General features: G+C 44.2%; 2 protein-coding genes across 3 annotated transcripts in view; both read right to left on the bottom strand.

Annotated features, from left to right (window-relative positions):
• Positions 1 to 902: 902 nt before the first annotated feature.
• Positions 903 to 14,309, bottom strand: TRMT10B (tRNA methyltransferase 10B). 2 transcript variants are annotated; one of them, XM_040225435.1, is made up of 9 exons: positions 13,587 to 14,309; positions 11,416 to 11,669; positions 10,849 to 10,957; positions 9,895 to 10,019; positions 7,315 to 7,467; positions 6,080 to 6,158; positions 5,391 to 5,458; positions 1,851 to 1,974; positions 903 to 1,256 (listed from the first exon to the last, which is right to left on the bottom strand). In XM_040225435.1, exons 2-9 carry the CDS (start codon positions 11,599 to 11,601, stop codon positions 1,150 to 1,152), a joined length of 951 nt encoding a protein of 316 aa, XP_040081369.1. In that variant the 5' UTR covers positions 11,602 to 11,669; positions 13,587 to 14,309; the 3' UTR covers positions 903 to 1,149. The 2 variants fall into 2 exon arrangements, with proteins under 2 accessions (XP_040081369.1, XP_040081456.1); XM_040225522.1 differs by having other exon boundaries at positions 13,674 to 13,779.
• Positions 14,310 to 17,244: 2,935 nt separating this feature from the next.
• FRMPD1 (FERM and PDZ domain containing 1) overlaps positions 17,245 to 22,008 on the bottom strand; it is a 45,250-nt gene continuing 40,486 nt past the window's right edge. The window contains exon 15 of the mRNA XM_040225304.1: positions 17,245 to 19,756. Within this exon, the coding sequence (XP_040081238.1) occupies positions 17,373 to 19,756 (2,384 nt within the window). The 3' untranslated portion in view covers positions 17,245 to 17,372. The remainder of the gene's footprint in view (positions 19,757 to 22,008) is intronic.

Raw genomic sequence — 22,008 nt, 5'->3', positions numbered from 1 at the left:
TAAGAGTTACAGACCCCTGAAGCCTATCCATAGGTTCTTTCGGGCGACAGATTATAGAACACATTCAGTAAGCTGATAAAGACCAAGGATTATAGAACACATTTTTTAAGCTGATAAAGACCAAGGAGCATTATGTATTCCTAAAGATGTTTCCTGAAGACTGGGCCATTTGTAAGTAGTAAAAAGACACTGATAAAATGTATCAAGTGATCAGGGCTCTTGAGGAACTTAAATTGTGAAGGAGAGGGGATAGAACAGAAAAGTAACCTTTTGGTTCTAAGATACAGAATACATTTTCTGAACTTGATAGCAGCTAAATAAGTTTACTAACCAAAACTGGCTAGAGTAACTGAAGCAACTTTCCCTGACTAGGCCATGAAAAAAAGGGATCACTGAGATTTAGGTTACCTAACATACTTGGGTCAGATGCAATGTATTTTCTGTCTCTTCAAGTTAGACTTACAATACTGTGTGCTTTTCAATTTGACCTGTTAATCACAAGTATATATGAAGAATCTAGTTGGTACAAAGCTCATAAGGATACAAAGACACTGCCACAAACTGTTACAAGGCTACTATTAGGAAGAGAGAAACACTCATTGCCCATACTCAGAATAGGGGAGACAAAGTAGGAGCCACAGATGGAACAAAATGCTATGGGGGCTTAAAGCAGGGCTGTTAGGACAGGCTGACCCTGCAAAGTCTGTAGAGCATATTACTGAGCTGGGGAAAATCAGCATGTTTGAGATGGCTGGACAAAGTCATGCAACTTTATGATGCCTGTGCAGTGAAAATTTAACTTGATAGAACAGAACAATTCTTACTTGATTATTTAAGCTACTCTTACGAGTAGCTTTTTCACAAATAGATGTACAGAAGATGAATTAACACATCCAAAGCCATGTAGTTTTAGGGCTAATTCACTGTTATGTAAACTTTCTAGTTAGTCAACATGTATCTGGGCACTTCCTGTGAGACAGGCACTATGGGAGATACAAAAGAGCATAAAATGTGGTTCCTCTTCATCCAAGTGAAGAGCCAAGATGTCAAGTAAAGGCAAATGAGTACCACCGCCATTCTCTGCTCTGCTCTTTGGTCAAGACAACTCCAGCAACTTCACCTCCTGCAGCTGCCTCCTTAGGCTCTCCATCATTCCACCGAGTTCTGAAGAACATAGCCTTTTCTGGAAGAAACTCCTTTCTTCAATGCTTCAGGCCAGTTTTGAGTCTCAAAGTAAGTAGACAGGATATCAAACACTGTTAGAAGGGTAAACAGAAAACAAAGGGACCACACGGAGGAAAAAAGAGAATTAGTATATAACTAACAAGGAAAAAAGTGTTCTGGAATATTTCAATCAACAAATCTACTCCACCACATATGGTACCACATACGTCTCCCAGGGAGACAGGCAAAGACAAAGGCCCTGCGTGCCTACAAGGATCTCAGCCTACACTGAGAGATACAGGCCTGTGAATGGACAATGCTGCAGCAGAGAGGAACACAGTACAACGGGAACACAACAGAGGGGCCTGACATGGCCTGGAAGGGGAAGGGAGCAGCCAAGATGCCTGTGAACGGAATCAGGAAGGAAAACAGGAATTCACTGTTCAGTGACAGGCTGAAGGCATGGCATACTAGGACAAAGAAACAATTTCAACCATCTTTAACACAGTTGGGAATCAGGAAGGAAATGCAAAATGCCTCTGAGAGGCCAGGATACATGTCACAAAGTGCATACAAGCACATTAGTCACAGGGGAGGCTGCTTCAAGGGCCATTTATACTTAAACACAATGTAAAGAAGCAGTAGCATAACTAACATATATTAAGCATGCGCCATGTGAGCAGTACCTTGATTGATGGTCAGTATCTCTGAATGATAGTTCTTCCCATTCTGGCATTTGACCATATATTCCTGGATTGGTAAGCGGGCAGTCTTAACAGAGTGTTCTTGGGCCTTCTGAAATGTCACCTTCTGTAAATCACAAACATTTTTCTTATAAAAATAATACATGAAGTTATTGTCAATGTAATATGCAGCAGAGCAAATTGTGAGAATTCTCATTTACCATTTACATCTATAATCATAAGTGTATTAAAAAAATAAAAGAAACTGCAGATAATGAGTATTTCTGGCAAGTAAGAAATGGCTTATGCAGCAATAACTCACTTATTTGGAAGCCATTTATCTGCTAGCTTCTACTTGCTGCTACTTATCAATACAACCAAGAAGAAAGGAAGTAAAAAGAGGCATATCTGCAGTCACAATATGCAACCAAAAATCCAAGCAGTCTAATCAACCAGAGAACACTGATGGCCTGAACTCAGTAAGACCCAATTCTGGATATCTGGAGTTCTCAGCCATCACCAACTGGTAACAGCAAATTAGAAATAAGGAGACGGGATTCAAGTTAAGTACACCACTAGTAACGAGACAGCATTAAGGTATAAGAACATACAGCCCAATGAAAAGGCAAGGTCCTGAAAACTACAAAAAGGATACAGAACTCAAAAAAATCCAACAATCCGAGGTCATTTAGCTTCAGAGTACTGAGGCCATTTAGCATCAGAGTACAGTCATTAATGTCCTTTAAAGGACGTCCCTGAGTCATGGACTGAAGTTTAAATTATACTCACTACGTTTTAAGAAGATCCAGGAAAGTCATCTATGTATTTGGAATCTTAGGATTAAAGTTTTAGATTACTGAGAAAATTAGCATACTCAGGTCTGAAAGGGACCTTGATAGTCAACTATTCCACTTCAACCACCCATTCAATGTTTGTCTATTCTCTATGACCTTGTTCCCAGGCTCCTTGTTCTAGTTCTTTTCCTCCAGAGCCATACCAGGCAAGTAAAATGGCCCTTCCACAGGATGGCCATTCAGATACTTAAAGGCAGGGATCATGCCCCATGAATCCTCTCATCTCCAGGCTGACAGTCTCAGTTCTGTCAACTTTTCCTTGACCATGATTTAGTTTTGAGTCCCTTCATTATTCACATCAACCTCTTCTGAACTTGTTCTAGCTTGTCAATGTCTTTTCATTTACCATCCCATATTGACTGAACACTGTGGGTGTGGTCTAAAGAACTGGAATAGCATAGAGCAGGCCTAGCACCTTCCTTCTGACACTGGACGACTAGCCTCTCAAATTCACATGAAATACGATTCCAAGAAAGACCTTCCAAAAATGTTTTAAGTGATGTAATTTGGATGAAATAAAGGTACAGCTACTCAAAGGATTTCTTTGATAGTTAACAACCTCTTGCATATATGAGCTATGATTATTAAAGTCTACTCCATTATTTTATAATTACTTTGAACTAGAGTACATAGGAGGAGACTTGGATGCTGACCTGAAGGAGTTTACAGTCTAGTTTATGTTCTCTGAACATTTAAAGATAAAATGATTCCCCTTGAATAAATGTTGTTCTTAGCATATTTCTGTGAAGGAGGAAATGGCAACCCACCCTAGTATTCTTGCACAGAGAATCCTGTGGACGGAGGAGCCTGGTGGGCGCTCTCCACAGGATTGCAGAGTCGGACACGACTGAAGCGACTTAGCATGCAAGCATGCATTGGAAAAGTAAATGGCAACCCACTCTAGTATTCTTGCCTGGAGAATCCCAGGGACAGAGGAGCCTAGTGGGCTGCTGTCTATGGGGTCACACAGAGTCGGACATGATTGAAGCAACATGGCAGCAGCAGCAGTGAAGAAGCCAAACTCTTAAGTAGCAACCAAAAAGTTCCATACCTTCAACAAATCTTTGTGCCAGTTATTTTTCAGTTTAAATGTTGGTGGAAAATAAAGAGGACAGTGTGTTACGTGTGTGCATCTATATACTACACACTGCTCACTGGCCCTCTAGAACTGTCTGCTTCAAAAAGGGGCTGTCACTCTGCTGTGGGAGACTGCATTTGGCTGTTATGTCTTTTTAATCTAAAATAGACCCCATGGCCATATCAGTTTTCATTACACTGACTTCTTTAGGTCTGTTGATGATTAAATTCAGTTTAAACATTTTCTAGTAAGAATACATCACAGGTGAGATTCCATCATAAGGAGGTACATGTCACCACTGGTGATTCTGATTGATCATTTGTTAAGATGGTGAACTCCAGATCACTCCATTGTAAGGGTACACTTTTGCCTTTCTCATCTGTGGGCTGGTACTTTGAGACCACGTGAATAGTTAGTTCCCTCACAACCTTTCTTTCAGTCAATTCCCTGAATCAATGATTACACTGGGAGTGACAAAATGATGACTTTTCAATTCTATTATGCGTTTCTCATTTATTAGCTGACATTCTTTACAGCCCTCCCCTACCCCGACCTCCTGCCCATATTTTAGGACTATCACTATGGAGTCATGGAACACTGACTTTTTTTTAGAATAAATGCAATACAGTTAAATATCATTTGTGTTAAATATGTGTATGTATCTCATATACATATGAAATAATACACTCTCATATATGAAAAAATATCTTAATTTAATTGCCCATAAACCCATAAACACATACTTGTGTGGTTACAGAATATATCAAGAGATACACAAGAAAACCATGGCTGCCTCACACTGCAGACATGGGTGACAAAGATGATAGACTTATTTTTCACTGTGCTCCTTTTTATACATTTTAACCATTATATCATTATTTACATCTACAGAATATCCTAATTATTAAGCATAAAAAATTATCTCAATAAATACTTGTATAATAGAAGTGTGTTTCAAAACTCCAATTGTTCTCATAAAATTCAAATTCAACAAAAGAAACCTGAACAACTCTACTGCGGTTGAGATTATAGGTAAGATATTTGTCAACAGGGAAGATGACCTAAAAAGGAACAAACTACTCTTTCAACAAAGAACAAATAGCTGGTAATAATGTTGAAAGCTTCCCTGGTAGGAACTTCCCTGGAAGTCTAGTGGTTAAGACTCCTGGCTCCCAATGCAGGGGGCCTGGGTGTGAGCCCTGGTCAGGGCACTAGATCTCACATGCCACAACTAAAGATCTCATGTGCCACAATTAAGATCTGGTACAGCCAATCAGTTTAAAACAAGCTCCTTGGTCAAGATCAGAGTAATCCCTACAGAACTGAAGACAAGAGAAGAAAGGAATTCAATAATGGTTATTTATGTAATTACCAAATACTCCCCACTCTAGTCCCTGACTGGATTCTGTCAGGTATCAGGACTGTTAACATTGGTGATGAGAAGAGAGGGAACTTGGCAAGTAGGAGGGCCAACTTAGACAGAGTAGGCTCTTTCTTCCTACTCCTTCTGGATTCTTACGCCTTTTGGGTGAGATTGCAACAGGGCAGGTACCTCTAAAAGAAAGTTTCACTTTTCAAAATGCAGTTGTCAGGCCTAAAACGTACACTTACCTTCTGAATGCTTTCATCCACAAGTCCACCAAGGATGTAGACTTTGTTTAGATCAACATTTTCAAGAGCTAATGAAAAAATAAAGGCCATTAAGATCAATCTGTTTTATAATTTCTAAATCCAAAGACTGTAAAAGGAAAGAATTATTAATGATAAAAAGTAGAAATTTAATGAAATAGGAAATGAAAAAAGAGTAGATTTGCTAACTCCCTGGAAAGTTCAATTAAATAGATAAACCACTGGCATATCTAATCAGATAGGCAGACTCAAATCACCATTATGGTTCAGAAAGGAAGCAAAATTCCAGAGAAATGTGAAATAATTAGAAGACAACTAGTGAGATCAACTTAATAAAACTGAAAATTATGTGAAACAGATAATTTTCAGGGAAAAAATATTTATCTAACATTGATCCAAAAAGAGTCAATGCAAGGAGGTGACCAGGAAAACTCGGACGATTACCAAGTAGCTCACAAGGTCCAACTGAGGATGGAGACCCTAAATCTGTGCAGCTATGTACACATGGCAGGACAAATAGAATGCGTCCAGTGAGGTCTCTATCCATAAGAGGTGTGCAATTAATGTTCATTCCTTTTTACCTTGGATACACCATGGGTGGCTTTAACAAATTCCGACACCAGGAATAATGAAATAAAGGGCTAGAAGCAATGAATGCATCAAGAACATACCATGTTCTGAGTCAGGAGTCAGGTACACAAGGGTTTCCAGAGGAAATAAACTAAAGCAGTCTTCTTCTGTTCTGTCTAGCTGAAAAATGTAAACAATCCAATGTAGTGTTAACTAGGTTAAGACACAGCTCACACTGCAGCACCCAGTTACTTACGGGGCATGTAATGGTTTCTATCAGGCCTGGCTCCAGGTGCATCAAGGGGATACATGTCTGACAACCTATTCTCAGAAAGGGCTCAGTTGGGGAGCAGAAGTTAAAGGCACAGACATTCAACCTTACAAAATGGGACAGAAAGTGGTAATGAGGCCCTAACAGACACACAGGGAGCATGCCCTGGGACTACAGAGAGAGCGTGACAACACCAGCAACGACCTCGTAGTGAAGGGAATGCTGGAACTGGGTTTCTGAAAAGCGGTGAGACTGACACACACACAAAAGGAAAAGGCATTCGAACTGGAGGGAATTATCTGAGAAAAGCAGGAAGACAGGAAACCAAGAGGAGTGAACTACTTGGGCCTTAGAGTGGATCTGTTTGGCTCATATACAGGAATCACAGAACATGTACAGAGAAATAAAGCTGGGAATGGCTGCATTATAGGAGGGATATGAAGGTGACAGCACCATGACTGACTGTGCAGTAATGCAAACGGCACTTTTCACACTTGAGGCCTCTGAGGACCTCCCTGGGAAAGGTCACACTACTCAGTCTCAGCTACACGATGCAAACACACAAGGGCACTTTTAGGGTCACTTCTTAGGCACTGATCTGGATTCCTGCCTGTATACCAATGTCTACATTTAAGAGATCCTAAGGAAAGTACTGAAAGTAACTTAACACTCCCTAAAACTCACCTTAAATCCATATTACTTCCATAAGGATTCTCTCTTCCCCTCAAAACTCATGTTTCCAAATTGTGCACTTTAAGAACAAGGAGTCATGGCATTTCCCTAAAACATTCCTGGAATGCACAGTCTAGTATAAAATACACTAGATACAAAATACAGCCCTAGATTCTGGTAATACTAGTTTTCCAATGCAGTGGGAAGGATGAAAATTTTTAAATGTAAGAACTGATGAGAGATTTTAAACTTTTAAGACTGTAATAGTGAAAATATATAAATTATATAAAATTTTTTTTAATCAAAATATGAATAAGTTAAAAAAACTTACTATTATCCCCTCCAACCTACTTTTCAAATGACAATTCAAATAATATGCAAAATAAGGCTTACCAGATAACTGGAAAATCCATCATTCATCCTCAAACACTCTTCATACAGGGGGCTGTCTGTGGTGAACCCAGTGAGGTAGATCCAAAATGGCCTGTCAGCTTTCTTATTGGAACCATACAACCTTCGGATCTGTCCAGCCAGTCTACTTAATTCCTTCAAAGAAGTAAGGATAACTCAGGGTAGTAACATGCCCACTCTTCCTAAATTCATTATCAACAAATGGTTGCTGAGTGAGTTCACTGAATACGACTCTGGGAAAGCTCATGAAATACAATGGCCCCTTTTACTCCACAAGTGAGTACATGTATGTATGCACTTGTGTTACATCCCATGGCATCATACCTTATAGATGAAAGTTAAGGTAGTGATACCAGCCCAGAAATAGTCAGTTAATGAAAAAACTAAGACCTCTCCCTCCTTCTGGACTGGCTAATACATACAAGTATATACATACATGCATGTATATACATATACTATACATATACATATACATAGATATACTCCATACATGTATATACATATACATATATTTCTTTCAGCTTTTTAAAAAACTTCTATTAAAGTATAGCTGACGCCCAATGTTGCATTAAGTTTCAGGTGTACAGCAAAGTGAATCATTTATACATAAACCCACTCTTTTTTAGACTCTTTTCCCATATAGGCCATTACAAGGTATTGAGTAGAGTTCCCTATGCTATACAGTAGGTCCTTGCTGCTGCTGCTGCTGCTGCTAAGTTGCTTCAGTCATGTCCAACTCTGTGCGACCCCACAGACGGCATCCCACCAGGCTCCCCCCGTCCCTGGGATTCTCCAGGCAACAACACTGGAGTGGGTTGCCATTTCCTTCTCCAATGCATGAAAGTGAAAAGTGAAAGTGAAGTCGCTCAGTTGTGTCCGACTCTTAGCGACCCCTGGACTGCAGCCCACCAGGCTCCTCCGTCCATGGGATTTTCCAGGCAAGAGTACTGGTGTGGGGTGCCATTGCCTTCTCCAACAGTAGGTCCTTATTAGTTATCTATTTTACACATAGTAGTGTGTATATGTCAATCCCAATCTCCCAATTTATCCTTGCCCCTCCCTTTACCCCACAGTAACCATAAGTTTGTTTTCTATATTTGTAACTCTATTTCTCTTTTAGCTTTTATCAAAAAGCTTACCATGTGATATTTACTATTTATTAAAAAGAGGTTAGATTACTGTAAAGGCATTTTTATACTCCATCAGGTAAACTTGGCACATTCTCCCTAACTCCAGGAAATGTCATAGGTTTGGAGTTTTTAACTTACCATCCTGATTCAGAGACACAACCCTTATAGAAAGGTAATTTCACAATCTGGCCTGACTTGGTTCAGTACAGGAAAAAATAAAAACATACACAAAAAAACCTTAGGCTTTGATTTAATCTGATATCTCAATGAATACAAACAGTAGAAAATTCTTGGTTGACCTTTTCACTGGGCTACAGTTAGAGGTTTCCTGGAAGAATCTCAGATCCTAATTTCTCTGAAAAACATGCAGACACTAGCACGTACAACAGGGACGATGGGAAACAAAGATGTGTTTTACGGTATAAGGCCCCAAATCAGGGTCCAATATTTTGTGCCACTTTGTTATCTGGTGAAAATGAGAGGGCTTTGAAGGGCTGAGCTGCAAGTGCCTCTCCAAATTCTGCTCCCACTGATAAGGTGCGCAAGCTAAACAATTCTTTTTTATCAAAGGGATTCCTCTGATAAAGGGTTCCTGCTTATCCCTGAATGCATGCTTGTGTGCTAAGTCGCTTCTGTCATGTCTGACTAGTTGCGACCCCATGGACTGTGTCGCAGGCTCCTCTGTCCATGGGATTCTCCAGGCAAGAATACTGGAGTGGGTTGCCATGCCCTCTTCCAGGGCATCTTAATGGGTTTCAATGCTCCTGCCAGCCCACAGCATTATTCCAACAAACCAATCAATCTTCCTGCAGAAACCTATAAAGTCTGCCCCCTATGGCCCCTGGCTATTTATTCTGTTCCCAAACGCAATCCCATGTGCCCCGAATGGTGTGCGGTGTCATGCTCCTTGCCGGGTGAGTACATGTGACCAGTAAACTGTATCAATCTATCTGTCTGGTGTGGAGTGTTGTGTGTTCAGCCACCCCCAGAATCCTAGGGTGAAAAGCCATCCTTCACCAACAGGGCTTTACAAAACACCTACAGTGTAGAAAGACCTCCTACCAGGTAATCTCCCCACAACATGCAACCAGGCAAACATTCCTCTCCCTAGCAGAAAGCCAAAGATTTCTCTGGAGAATTACACCTGAAAGGCTCCTTCTAGACTTGGGATACCATGAACACAGTGGCAAATGTGTTGGGTTTAAAACAGAATATAAGGTAAAAAATTTTAAACTAAACCAGAGGATGTCTGTTCTCTTTTTATTTACAATAGCCATCTTGGAACTGAGTAGCCATGTGTAACAAACTAAGCACATTTGCTGGACTGCTAGAGAATCATAGAAACTGGAGCTGGTCATGCTCTTTGTAAAAGCTGCTCCCACCTCAACCTCTCTCATGTGAGCAGACAGTCAGAGTTCAGTGGATGCTTTACCTTCTTAGACATGTGGTTAGTCATACTCAAATCGATACAGAGTCTTGGACCTGAGTGCTTGGCTTCCAAAAGTCTTTCCTTGATTAGGGATCTCAGAAACCGTTTGCTGTGCTGGGGGTAGATGCCTAGGGTAAGAAATACCAGAAAGGAATAAAAGTGGAAAAGCAGAAAAATATTATTCAGTAAGAACTAAATCTCCCCAGCCAACTGAGTACTCTCTTCATAAGAAGAGAAACTGGAAGCTCATACAAGGTATTCATTCATTAGGCAGTGTAGGCGTAGCAGAACAGTGAAGTCAGTGCTCTGAACACACTGCTGGATCTAAGTCAGAGTTCAGTTTGTTCATTTATTACCTATATGATCCTGGGCATGTTATTTAATTGCTTTGAGCCTCAATCTCTTTGCCGAGAAAATGAGGATAATAAAGTCCTTACCCCTTACGGTAAACCAGAAAAAATTCTTAGCAATGAACCTAGCACATAGTCCTGAATAAACATTAGCTGTTGTTAGTATCATTCCTTCTACTTCTGAGCTTATAAACACATATATGCACTAGACTGCTTATATCTGAAAGTGAAAGTGAAGTCGCTCAGTTGCGTCCGACTCTTTGCGACCCCGTGGACTGTAGCTCACCTGGCTCCTCCACCCATGGGATTCTCCAGGCAAGAATACTGGAGTGGGTTGCCATTTCCCTCTCCAGGGGATCTTCCCAACTCAGGGATCGAACCCAGGTCTCCCGCATTGCAGGCAAACGCTTTAACCTCTGAGCCACAGGCAGTCTCAAATTTTGCTTTCTTTGATACTCTGATTCCCAACAAAATAGAACAATAGGTCATATCTCCCACATGTTTTTATTTAAAAACAATATCCCTACTCTTCCAGGAACAAGCAGATACCAGTTTGCTAAGAAATAAATATACTAATAATTACATTAACAATCAAATTTGCTGTTACCTGAATTTTCTACACGGTTGGCTTTTCGTCTTTCTTTTTCTTGTTTTCTTTTACTCTTCTTTGCCGCAACTATCTTTTCCCAGTGTCTCTGCTTTCTTTGGACATTTTTCTTATGTTATCCAGAAAACAAAATTGTTTGAGAACTTCATAAGCACCAAAAAGGAAAATGAATATTAGAAATAGTTACTTATTTTTCAAATTTAGATATAGAGTTAGGAGAGAAAAGCGGTGTTAGTCTTAAAAACAAAAATGGACTAGATTGTGTTTAGAGAAAGCAGAACCCCAGAAAAGAGAAGTGGCATGCCCAAGGTCACAGTAAATTTATTAGGAACAGGGTAGAGATTTCCTGACCTTTCTGAGGTATACAAAGATTCCCCTTGAACTTAATTTACTTTTTCTATGATCCAAATGAAATTAAACCTTAAACCAGGTAACATGAAACTCATCCCTTGGAATATACCTAACTCATTCCCAATCTTCTCGTTACCAGGCTCCATCCTTGAAATAGGGGCCTCTGGCACGTTCCAACATCTCAAAGCCTGTGACCAGGCAATTCATTCCACTCACCGAGCACCAAGCCGCACTGCCTGTGGGCAGGGTCTCTTGCCCCCAGTGCTCACACCCCACATCAATCTGTAGAAGCTGGAAGCTCTCAGAGACGCCATCTTCACCTGGGTCGTCTAGGGTGATCTCATGCTCCTGCAGCACCCGTGACTCTGTTTTCTGAGCATTCCCTTCCAATTTCCAGTCCATGCGCTTAGTCCTCTGTCCTCGTCACCCAGATTGGAAAAAGGAACTATTATACTTGCAGAAGTATTTCCCTATATCCAAATGACAAATAGTGTTAAAGTGTGTAAAATACTAACACAGAGAAAAGTATGTGTATCTTCTAGAGAAATATGTAAGCACTGAAACCTTTTAGTAGTAAGGAAGCCAAATTTGCTCTTTAGAAGATAGGCATGACCCCTGACAGCTCCAAGCAATAATTATTCACTGCTGCAGTGACATCAGTTCATTTATTGTGTTCTTTGGAATGCATGCATGAGTTGAGGGCGAGACCGAGATAGTAAAACCTACCTATCCCATTACGTTTCCATTTATTTTCAAAACCATTCTTTTAGCAAATATTTACTAAGCACCTATGCTATGCAAAGTCCTGTACTAGAAACATCCTGGAAGGTTTAGAGCTGGCCAAAAATTATGGTAAAGAGCAGCCCAAATCCCACCAACCAAGGATTCTAAGGTGCTGGTGATGTATCAGAATTCACTTTTCAAATCTACATATTCCCTCCTCTGACTTACATATTACTGCAGCAGAAAGCCATAGTCATAGAGGAAATGGGTAATATCCATCAGAAGAGCAGAAGTAGAAAAACATGAAGAATCATTGTTACAGCATATGTAACTAGTTTAATAATTTTAAAGTGGTGTTCAAAATCCCTGAGGAAGACATGTAAAAGAAGTGCTCTAGTCTACAGCCAAGTGGCAGACTAAGAATGGTATAACCTTTGCTCATGGCTACTCCTCTGAGTCCAGTGTGCTACCAACATAACAGGAAACATGTATGTTTGAAAAAGTAAATCTCTGTAACGATCCATTGAAATTAAAATGGAGTAAGAGTTCAAGCAGACAAAAATGGAATTGGGTGACCACTGAAGATCTGGTCCCAGACAAGTCTCTGCACCACTGAGAACTTGAACTTTCTTTGAACTATACCAGACCCCCAAGGACACTATCAGTCATATTCAGAATAACACCAGCCAGCTGCAGCCCTACAGTCTCAAGATCTCCTTTCATAACTATGCAACCATTTCAGACCTTAACCAATCCTTACTAATAAGCACCCTTATTTCTTGCCAGCTCCAATTATAATTCATGATAAGTAACTCATGTAACTAACTGTAACCTTGCAGTTTTTACCATTATATGGTTCTCCCATTTTGTTGTCTGGTGGAACACACTTCCAATGCTTCCTGAATTTATGTCTCCCATGCTACACTCCTCAATTTGGCTAGAATAAAACTCTCTTCTATTCCTATTATAGATTGCTTACTGATTATTTTCTTGAACACTTACAATGGCCGACACTGATTGTTCATGATCATCTATTGTTGTCTGAACTATCTGGTCTACTTGCTGTTACTGTTTCTTAAATATACCAAGGATATAGCACCTTAGGGTCTTTGCACTTGCTGTTTTTTCTACCTCAATCCTCTTCCCCTGGATAATTATACGACTACTACCTTCCTCACTACTTTCCAATTTTCCCTATCCAATATGGCACACATCTTACTGATTTTTTGGTCTGAACGTCCCCACTCCTATAAGTGTTATATTTGTATTGTTCACTATATCCTCTATGCCTCGAAACACGCGTCGTACGTAACAGACGCTCAACAAAGACTTGCTGAATTCATAAATCCTCCACTCCACCCCATCTCTGAGTTGACGGAGGCCTCAGAACTTTTCTAACCCATATTTCACCTGATGAATATATCTCTGGGCGCTAAGTAATGCACCAGCCTCTGCACTCTTCTCTTAGCTTTTCATTCTAGGTTTTAGCTACCAAAGCCGGCTCCTCCTCCGGCACCTTCAGCATTAGAACACCCTGACCCCAAGCTCCAGAGTACCCCGACAGAGGCCCCGTATGGCCCATAGGCTGCGAAAGCGACGGGAAGCAGAAAAGAACAGCATCAAGAGTCTGGGGCCACACAAGTGCAGGGCGAGCGCCTGCTTCCCAGGCTTCTGCCACACGGTCAAACGAGGCGGCAATCGGAGGCCGGACCCTCATCTCGATCCCTCCCGCCAACAAATACCCTACGTACCTGAACCAGTCTCCTCCCGCGGCGGAAGCGGCACTCACCAAGTCCCGCCTCCAACCCCACTTCCGGTTCCCTCTCCGAGTAGCATTCTGGGGGCTGTCGTTTTCAGCCTGGCTGGTCGGGGTGCGGCGAAGGCTTGGGCTTAGGCTGCCAAGCGCACGGTGGTAGTGAGGAGCTGCGTCCCGCTACAAGGTTCCTGCGCCTCGCTGAGCCTCGATTTCCTTGCCTGTTCGCTGGGGATACAATCCCAACAGCTTGCCGACCGCCCAGCGCTGCTGCAGATGACCAGGCGCTTTGATGGCTGTTAAGGTCTGAACACGGCGAAACTGGACTGAAACCAGAAGTGAACCTCCCCTCATCTGGCATCCTGGGGGCCTTGCCTTCCCTTGGGCTCTCTTCGCTCCCCCATAACCAGCAGAGCCCTCGGGATGACACAGTTCCCCTCACCACAATCTGGTCACCCAGGATAACAGATATCCTGGCTTGGGCAAATCATAGATGAATGTAGCCTCTGGCCACTCTCCCTCCTTCATCTCATCTCACAAATCCACGGGGAAAATGACTCTCGAAGACCTAAAATGTCTTGTCCAAGTGTTGGCCTGATAAAAACTATCAGCCACTCTTATTCCTTCAGTCTTAGATGTCTCATCCTTTTGAGAGACCCTACCCTGAATGAGCCTGAAATATCTACTGTCCAAGAAACCACAGCCTTGTTGGATCTGTGCTTGTCCCCACAGTTTTCCTCTTTTCTTTCCACTTCTCCAGCACCTCCCACTCCCAGTCCATGCCTTAATCCATCCTTTATCTGCCAGTGGAACAACTTGTAAAATACTGAAAGCAAACATGATTTCCTCCCCCAGAAGGCTTTTTTCTGAAACCCAGCTCTAAAGTCTCTTCTTTGCTCAGAAGTTGGCCTTGGCTTTGTACTCAGCAGCACTTGAAAATTGGCTAAAATGGTCTTCAGTGGCTCCCACCACACCTACCAACCCATGCACCTTGCACTCAGCTGTACCGAACACCTTTCCTGTGAGCTGGTGACCACTTCCCTACAGAAAAGAGCCCCTAGCTGGTGTCATTGCCCACCCTGCTCCGCCCCCATCCATTTACCAGATAATTATGGGTGTCCCTTACTCCCTCTCAGTGGTTTCCCTTTGTACTTGAAGGTAAAATCGAATCTTCCTAAGACCTTGCAGTTTGGTTCCTGGATACCCCTCCAACTTTATCTTTCACTCTTCTTCCAGCTTGCTGTGTTCCAGTCACACCCATCTTCTTGAAATGATTAAAACACACCAAATGTTTCAATGATTTGAACAGTACTTTGCAAGTACTGTTCCCTTTTCTCTCACTTTTTAAATGCCTGACTCCTTCTTACCCTTTTGGTTTCAGCTTAAACCTTCCCTCCTCAGAGAGACCTTTACTGATCCCCGCTAGGGAAGATAGGCTCATCCCAGCCCCATCTTGACACTCTTCATTTTCTTTATTTCACCTTCACCTACCAGAAATCTTTTTTTCTGTCTTCCCTGATAATACATCTATCATGTAAATGATTATATTCCCAGTGGCACTGCACAGTAAATATTCGTCAACAGGATAAACAAATGAGTGATTTTTCACCTTTCCTGAGAATAACTTACCTTCCTATCTGCTAAACCCAGGACCTGACACACGGTATCTACTCAACAAATACTTCTTGACATACTGGTTCTAATTAATGCTGCTTCCTACAGGAAGCCTTCCCTGATCACCAGGATTCAAGACCTGATGGTATTGAAGTCCTGAGCTCCTTCCCTAAGCTTGTGAACACATGGATTGTGTTCATATAAATTAGTCATGTAGCTCTTCATAGATGTCTGCTTGTTAAAGTATTCAAGTCCTGTTTAACATCATAACAATTTTTATTATTTCAGTGTCCTGTTGTTCCTACCTTTCATGGTCATGAAACCACTTCAAATCTGTTCTCAAGAGCCTTATTTAAATTTTGTTCAAAGTATTCTGTGAAAAGAAACAGCCCTCTAAGAAAATAAATCTTGTCCTGGCACAAGTACTGATTAACTGGTTACTAGTTAACAAGTAACTGATAACAGATGATGGGAAGATTCTCCTCTCTTCTCCCCAAATACTGCTTTCCTTCTGATCTGCAAGAGCTTGGGTATGTCACTTAACACCCCCACCTTTGCTCTGCTTTTGCTGGGTGAAGGAGAGGAATTAGGAAGCCTCAGAGGAGAGGACGCACTGAGCTCACAAATAATCAGGAGCCCCACAGGAGTTTGAATAAACTCTGATAGCCCAAAGTCAGTGTCTAAATTATCTTTGGCCTGGACAGAGAAGTTGGGGGGAAAGGCATCCCAAGGGTATCTAGAAATCAGTTTTCCTGGAAACAAAATGCAGGAAAGGATTTCAGATGGGGAGAAGCATCCATAAACTTTGGGGATGATTACTAACTTTTATTGACCATTTACTAGTTTCTACCATGCAAAGCAGGCACTATTAATATCTCCAATATTCAGAATAGAAAACCAAAGCATGGACAAGTTAGGTAGCCATATCCAATCAAAGTCCCACCGAGATTAATAGGGATTAACTGGCTCAACTGGAATTAGTGAGAAAGGTACTGGATATATTTATTTTGCTCTAATATTAGTCTTTAAAAGGCAAATCTAGTTCAGGATTTTAATATTTGCCTTTTTAGCTATTTAAAATAGATAGAAGTGACCTAAGTGAAGTGAAAGTCACTCAGTCGTATCTGACTCTTTGCAACCCTATGGACCATACAGTCCATGGAATTCTCCAGGCCATAATGGAGTGGATAGCTTTTTCCTTCCCCAGGGGATCTTCCCAACCCAGGGATCAAATCCAGGTCTCCTGCATTGCAGGCAGATTCTTTACCAGCTGCGCCACAAGGGAAGCCTAAGAATACTGGAGTGGATAGCCTGTCCCTTTTCCAGCAGATCTTCCTGATCCAGGCATTGCAGGCTGATTCCTGACCAACTGAACTATCTGGGAAGCCCTAAATCGCATAAAGGGTACAGTCAATTTCAGGTAAAGCACAGAGCACTCCTGGCTGTGGGGGCTATGTAACCAAGGTGCTTACTGCCACCTAGTGGCAACCTATGCTCATTGCAGTGAAGCCACCAAGAATACCAGGCCTCCAGGTAGAGGTGCTGCAAACCCTAACTTGTGAAGGTAGAATCTATCAGATATCACAGGTATTCACTCCTATTTGCAGAGGTGACTGCCAAATCAGTGTGCTGGGAGAGGTTAAAACGATTTTTCAACGACTCCACCTTCCTCCCTTGTCCCTGCCTTCTTGGGACAGAATGTGACTTCTTGCTTCCACACTTGCAGAGTATGCTCCTCCTAGGGTACACACATCACTGATGGCAATCTGCTTATCTGTACCCACCCAGAGGGGCTGTGAGCATCCTGGCCAGGGGCAGGGACTTGTCTTACTCATCTTTATGAATAAGATCCTAGCACACGCCCTGACTAGAGGAGGTATCCAGTGAATGTTTGTTGAATGAATAAGAGTGAATGCTTTTGACCCAAACTTGTCATCACTTTGTAGAATTCAGGCAAAGATTAAGCAGTAGTTTATTTGAATACTTTAAATAGTAAACATTTGAGAGGGGTGGGTAGAAGAACGGTAGACACCGCTCAGCGAAGTGTCCAGGGCAGAGCAGGGGGCCGGGGCAACTGGCCTGCTCACAGGGCAGTGGAGGCCCGGAACTTCTGGGTCAAACAGAACACGGAGGCCGTGAGGGCCGTGCACTGACGGGCCAGGAGTTTCACACTCAGGTCATGGTAGCCTCTCTCACAGGTCAGCTTAGCGGCCTCCACAAACTGATGGTAGGTGTACACCACATCCCTCAGGTTCCCCGCTGCCTCCCTGTGGCGGGTGGAGCAGCGGCTGCAGTCTGTGAGCTGGAAGCATAGGCCGGCCAGCTGGACCAGGTGCTGGAAGGTGTCCCGCACAGCACTCTGCATCTCCTCCGGGGTCTGGTCCACTCTGATCACGTGCTGACAGCTCGACAGGAGCTTTTGGGAGCCCATGCAGAGGCGGCTCCGGCTTTCAGAAAAGTGCCAGATGCACTTCTCGGGGGGGTGTTTATTCCCATTCCCCCAGGAAGCTTCCAAAATGTCCTGTAATTCCAGCAAGCTCTCCATGAGTTGGATGAAGCCCTCAGGGATGCTGGCGGGGGCAGCTTTCAGCTGTCTTAGAGCCCTGGAGCAGTACTCTGGCCAGATGTGGCTGTTCCTCGATGGGAGCTCGTTGCTGCAGCTGTGGGCCCGGGCAGGCCTCCAGGGCAGGGCCAGCCGGCTTCCTGCAGAGGGCGGTGAGGTGAGGGGGGCTGCAGGACACGCTTCCAAGTCTCTGTCTTCCTCCTCTGTCTCTGGCTGCAGGCCAGGGAAGCACGTGGCATAGGAGAACTGGCAGCTGCACTGCTCCATGCCCATCCTGGGGGCCACTGTCTCATTCACACCTGCAAACCCCAAAGATGGGGCTGTCCTGAAACCGTCAGAACCTTTAGGATAGCTCTCTGGGGCAAAGCACAGAAAAGACTTCTCAGCAGGACGGCAGATGCTAGGCCTTTTGCCTTTGCTTTCTGGCACCGAAAAACGGTTTGAATCTTCTACGTGGGGCTCCTCTTGGGGACACGGTAGTGGCTCTGGCAGAGAAGGCCCTGGATTCAAAGAGACGTGCTGGGGAATGTCCCCAGGGGTGGTGTCTTCCCCTGTCACATGATTAGGTGGCTCTGCCTTGCCTTCCTCTAGAGAGAAGGCTGATGAAATAGTCTGGTCCCTAAGCAAGAGATCTGAATTAAAATCCAACTGTACCAATAGTTTTTGTTCTTGGGCCTGGCAGTCTTGACCCAGGATCTCTCTGCTTTGTCCTTGGGGTTCTGTAGGGGAACTTAGTAGGGTCTGCTCAGTCCCTGTACCAGGAGTCTCCAAGAAGAGAGAGGCTACCATGCCACCAGCTGAAGCACTGACACCAGTAGTCTGTGGAAGAACATCCAACCCATCAACCTTGGGGTCGCCTGGATCCTTCCCAGACTCATCATGAAATAAGCTGGTGTCGTTTTTGTTTGTAACTTCTCTACCATGTTCCAGAGATAGTTGTCCTTGTTGCTCCTCCTTTGCAGGGAAAGAAGCCATCGTCTCTTCTGAATTTATTCCCCAGTCATCACTTTTAGGTCCGTCTCGAGAAGACAACAAAGGCTCTGTGTCCTGGGGGGCAGTTTCTGGCATAGGATTTATAAACAGAGATCCCAATCCTGTTTCCAGCTGAACTCCTCCCAGCTCCAGTGTGTCTCCTTGAGCAATAGTATGTGGCCCTGGGCTGACGGTCAGGCAGACTCTGTCTGGGTTCACATCAGCACTGGAGAGGGAGGAGGTGCTGTTCCCAAGCTCCAGGGTGAGTTCTCGGGGGGCACTGCCATTCAAGTCTTGAAATGGAGATAAGGTCTGGGGAGGCCCTGCCTGAGTGGTATCTGGGCCAGATGAGCCTGGGTTGAGACCGTGAGGGGTGTTTGCTGGGGAACTGGCGACACTGGAGGTCAGAGGGGCAATCCCAGAATTCTCTTTATGGTTAGGGTCAATCCGGAGGCGAATGGCAGAAATAGATGACACTCGAGAGTCGATGACAGATTTGGTTTCCATGGTTTCTGGCTCCATCTCCATGGCCCGGGAGGCTGGGTTTTTGCTCTTGGTCTCCCTCAGGGGAGTCAGCAGCCCCAGGGCCTTGGTCTCCAGGACGCCAGGCTCACCCTGCACGTCTTGCAGCGAGGACACGGTTGGGGTGGGCGCACCGAGGGCCAGGTAGGGCTCCCGGTCGTAGTAGCACACAGCGTCCATGCTCTCCAGGGAAACTGACGGCACCAGGGGAAACGAGACCTGACAGGTGTGGCTGGTCTGCAGGAAAGACCTTCTTTTCCTCAGGGTCTTGGCATACTTCTTCACCCCTCCCCTTCTGCTTGGCTCTCTCCCATCTGGCCCAGGATTCAGGCTGACCTCAGGACTGCAGGGGCTGGCCTCATTCTGGGATCCTGCAGCACTAGTTTCTACAGCAGAAGCAGCTCTGAGCCCTGAGAATCAAGAAAGGAAAAAGAAGATGAAAAGCAGAATAACAAAGAGACGTGTAGATCTCAGGCTCAGGATGCAGGACGGCCTGGGTTTGAGTCCTGGCTGGGCCCTGTAACCTGGGCCATGTTAAACCTTGAGCTCCTCAGTTTCCTCTTCTGAAAGATGGGGATGAGCACTGCGGTAGATGTGTTGTGATGCCAGGTTGCCCAACATCCACTGCCTTGTCTTTTGGTCAACTTCCTTTCAGGGGATGACATCTCTCCCACAATTATAGGCTGCTGAAATTATTAATGAAGGAGCCCTATTTGTATCAGCCAAGTGGTCAGAGGTATGAGCTAGAAAGTCACAAAATTTCCTAAAATTTCAAACTCAAATACATTGATAGAAAAAACAAACCAGTACAATCCATTCTTTGCAGCCACGGAATCCTAACAGTACAATGAGGGATCCTGCTGCCTAGCCTCCTGGTCTGGTCTCTCTGCCTCTGTCAGAACCAGGGCTTCACCTCTGCTGGCAATTCTCTAAGCTATCTGGCATCCCTCTAACACTATCTCACTTTCTCTCATTAACCCAAGTCAGGCAGTACCATCAATACTGCCATGCTGGATAGATGACCTAGTACACATCAGGCTCCGAGCACAAGCCTGTGCCTAGTGGGTGATCACGAAAGGAAGCCTGTACCATTATTGTTACGATCATCACCACAGGGTGAGCGTTCTGAAGGAGCTTTCTTTTGACAGAAAGTGACTGCGACTCTCAGTTGCGGGCATGAGGGATCTTGTGCATACCAAGATGGATCTTTCTGAAAGGAGAAACACTTCTATGAAGTCCTGAATCAGCCAGAAGGAATTAGGATCACAGGCTAGTGCCTGAGAATCAGAGGGTTCTTATACTCGGACCGGTTTTTTCCAACCTGGCTGAACCTTATTCAAAGCCTCATCAAATCCTATGCTGTTCCTCACACCTCCTAAAGCAGAATCTTTGAGGCTGGGTCTAGGAATTTATAGTATTTGACTCAGGCCTCTTGGGTGATTTTGATGCCCAGATACCTTTTGAAGTTGCTGCTCTGCTCTAGGCCCCCTCAGCCACTGGCCAAAGGTGTTTCTGAAGCTTAAAAAAGGGAGAGGCTCTAACAGTGAGTCAGTGGCCCAAGCAGACTCCGGGCCCATGAGTCCCAGGTCTGGGCTGCCTCCCCAGCACCTCACTGGCTCTCCATGAAAGAGGAAGTGTCCCATGTGGACCTTATCTCCCTGACTGGACTCCCACAAAGGAAGGCCTTGACTGATGGTCTGTCTCACCCCCATGTCTCCTGCACAATGGCTGGCCTAGCGGGACAAGACTGGAGGCATGGATGGCAGCTGACTGTGTTTTCTGGGGAGCGGTGCGCAACCTGGCCATGGGTTTCTACTAATCAGTTCATGAAATCAGGGTAGGTGGTGGAGAGGGCATTCATTCATCCATCTAGCAGCAACTGCCAGGAAGTCTGTGGTAGGACACAGAGGTGAGTGTCAAATGCACCGTTCCCACATCACAGAAGCTTTCGCTTTAGTGAAGGAGAGAAATATCCATACAAAAAATCACACAAATAAATATGCAGCTACAGGCAGGAAGCATCCAGGGTGTGTGATGGGGGTGGGGAGACCTCATCCTGGCAGTCTGGTTAATATCCCCAGAGGAAGTGAATTTCCAGGTGGGGCCTGAGAGACAGAAGGTCAGCAGCAGCCAAAGATGAGGGTAAGGAGAGCTTCAGGTGGATGGAGCGGCCTGTGCAAAGGCTGGAGGCAGGAAAGAACCGGGCACTTTTAAAAATGGCAAGGAGGTCTGTGTGGCAGGAGTGCAGGGAGAGGGCTCAGCGGGAAGGAGAGAGACACACCGAGGCCAGGTCACAGAGGGCCTCGAGAAACCTCACAGGGGCTGCTGAGGAGCTGGCCTTTCTCCCGCGAGCAATGGGAACCCACTAGAGGACAGGGAGCAACAGGAAAGGGCTGGGACACAGAAGAGGGCTCACAGCTTCACGCTGTTTGTGAAGGAAAGAGTGAGGAATCTGATCTTCCCACCTATGTCTGAGTCCCTTAAGGACCACCAATGGCCTGCCAGTTAGGTTCTTTTTGTTTTAAGGCCTCATTTAAAGCTTCCAGGTCAATAGCGCAGCTGCTTCCCTCTGCTGGGCGCTCATATCAAACCTTTTCTTTCTCTGTGAATTTTGTCCATCTCACAAGGCCTGGTCCACTTGATGCCTCTTCTGGGAAGCCTT

Source organism: Oryx dammah, unplaced genomic scaffold (genome assembly GCF_014754425.2).
Source record: "Oryx dammah isolate SB20612 unplaced genomic scaffold, SCBI_Odam_1.1 HiC_scaffold_1, whole genome shotgun sequence".
NCBI lineage: Eukaryota > Metazoa > Chordata > Mammalia > Artiodactyla > Bovidae > Oryx > Oryx dammah.
This window is presented reverse-complemented; position numbering and strand designations above follow the sequence as displayed.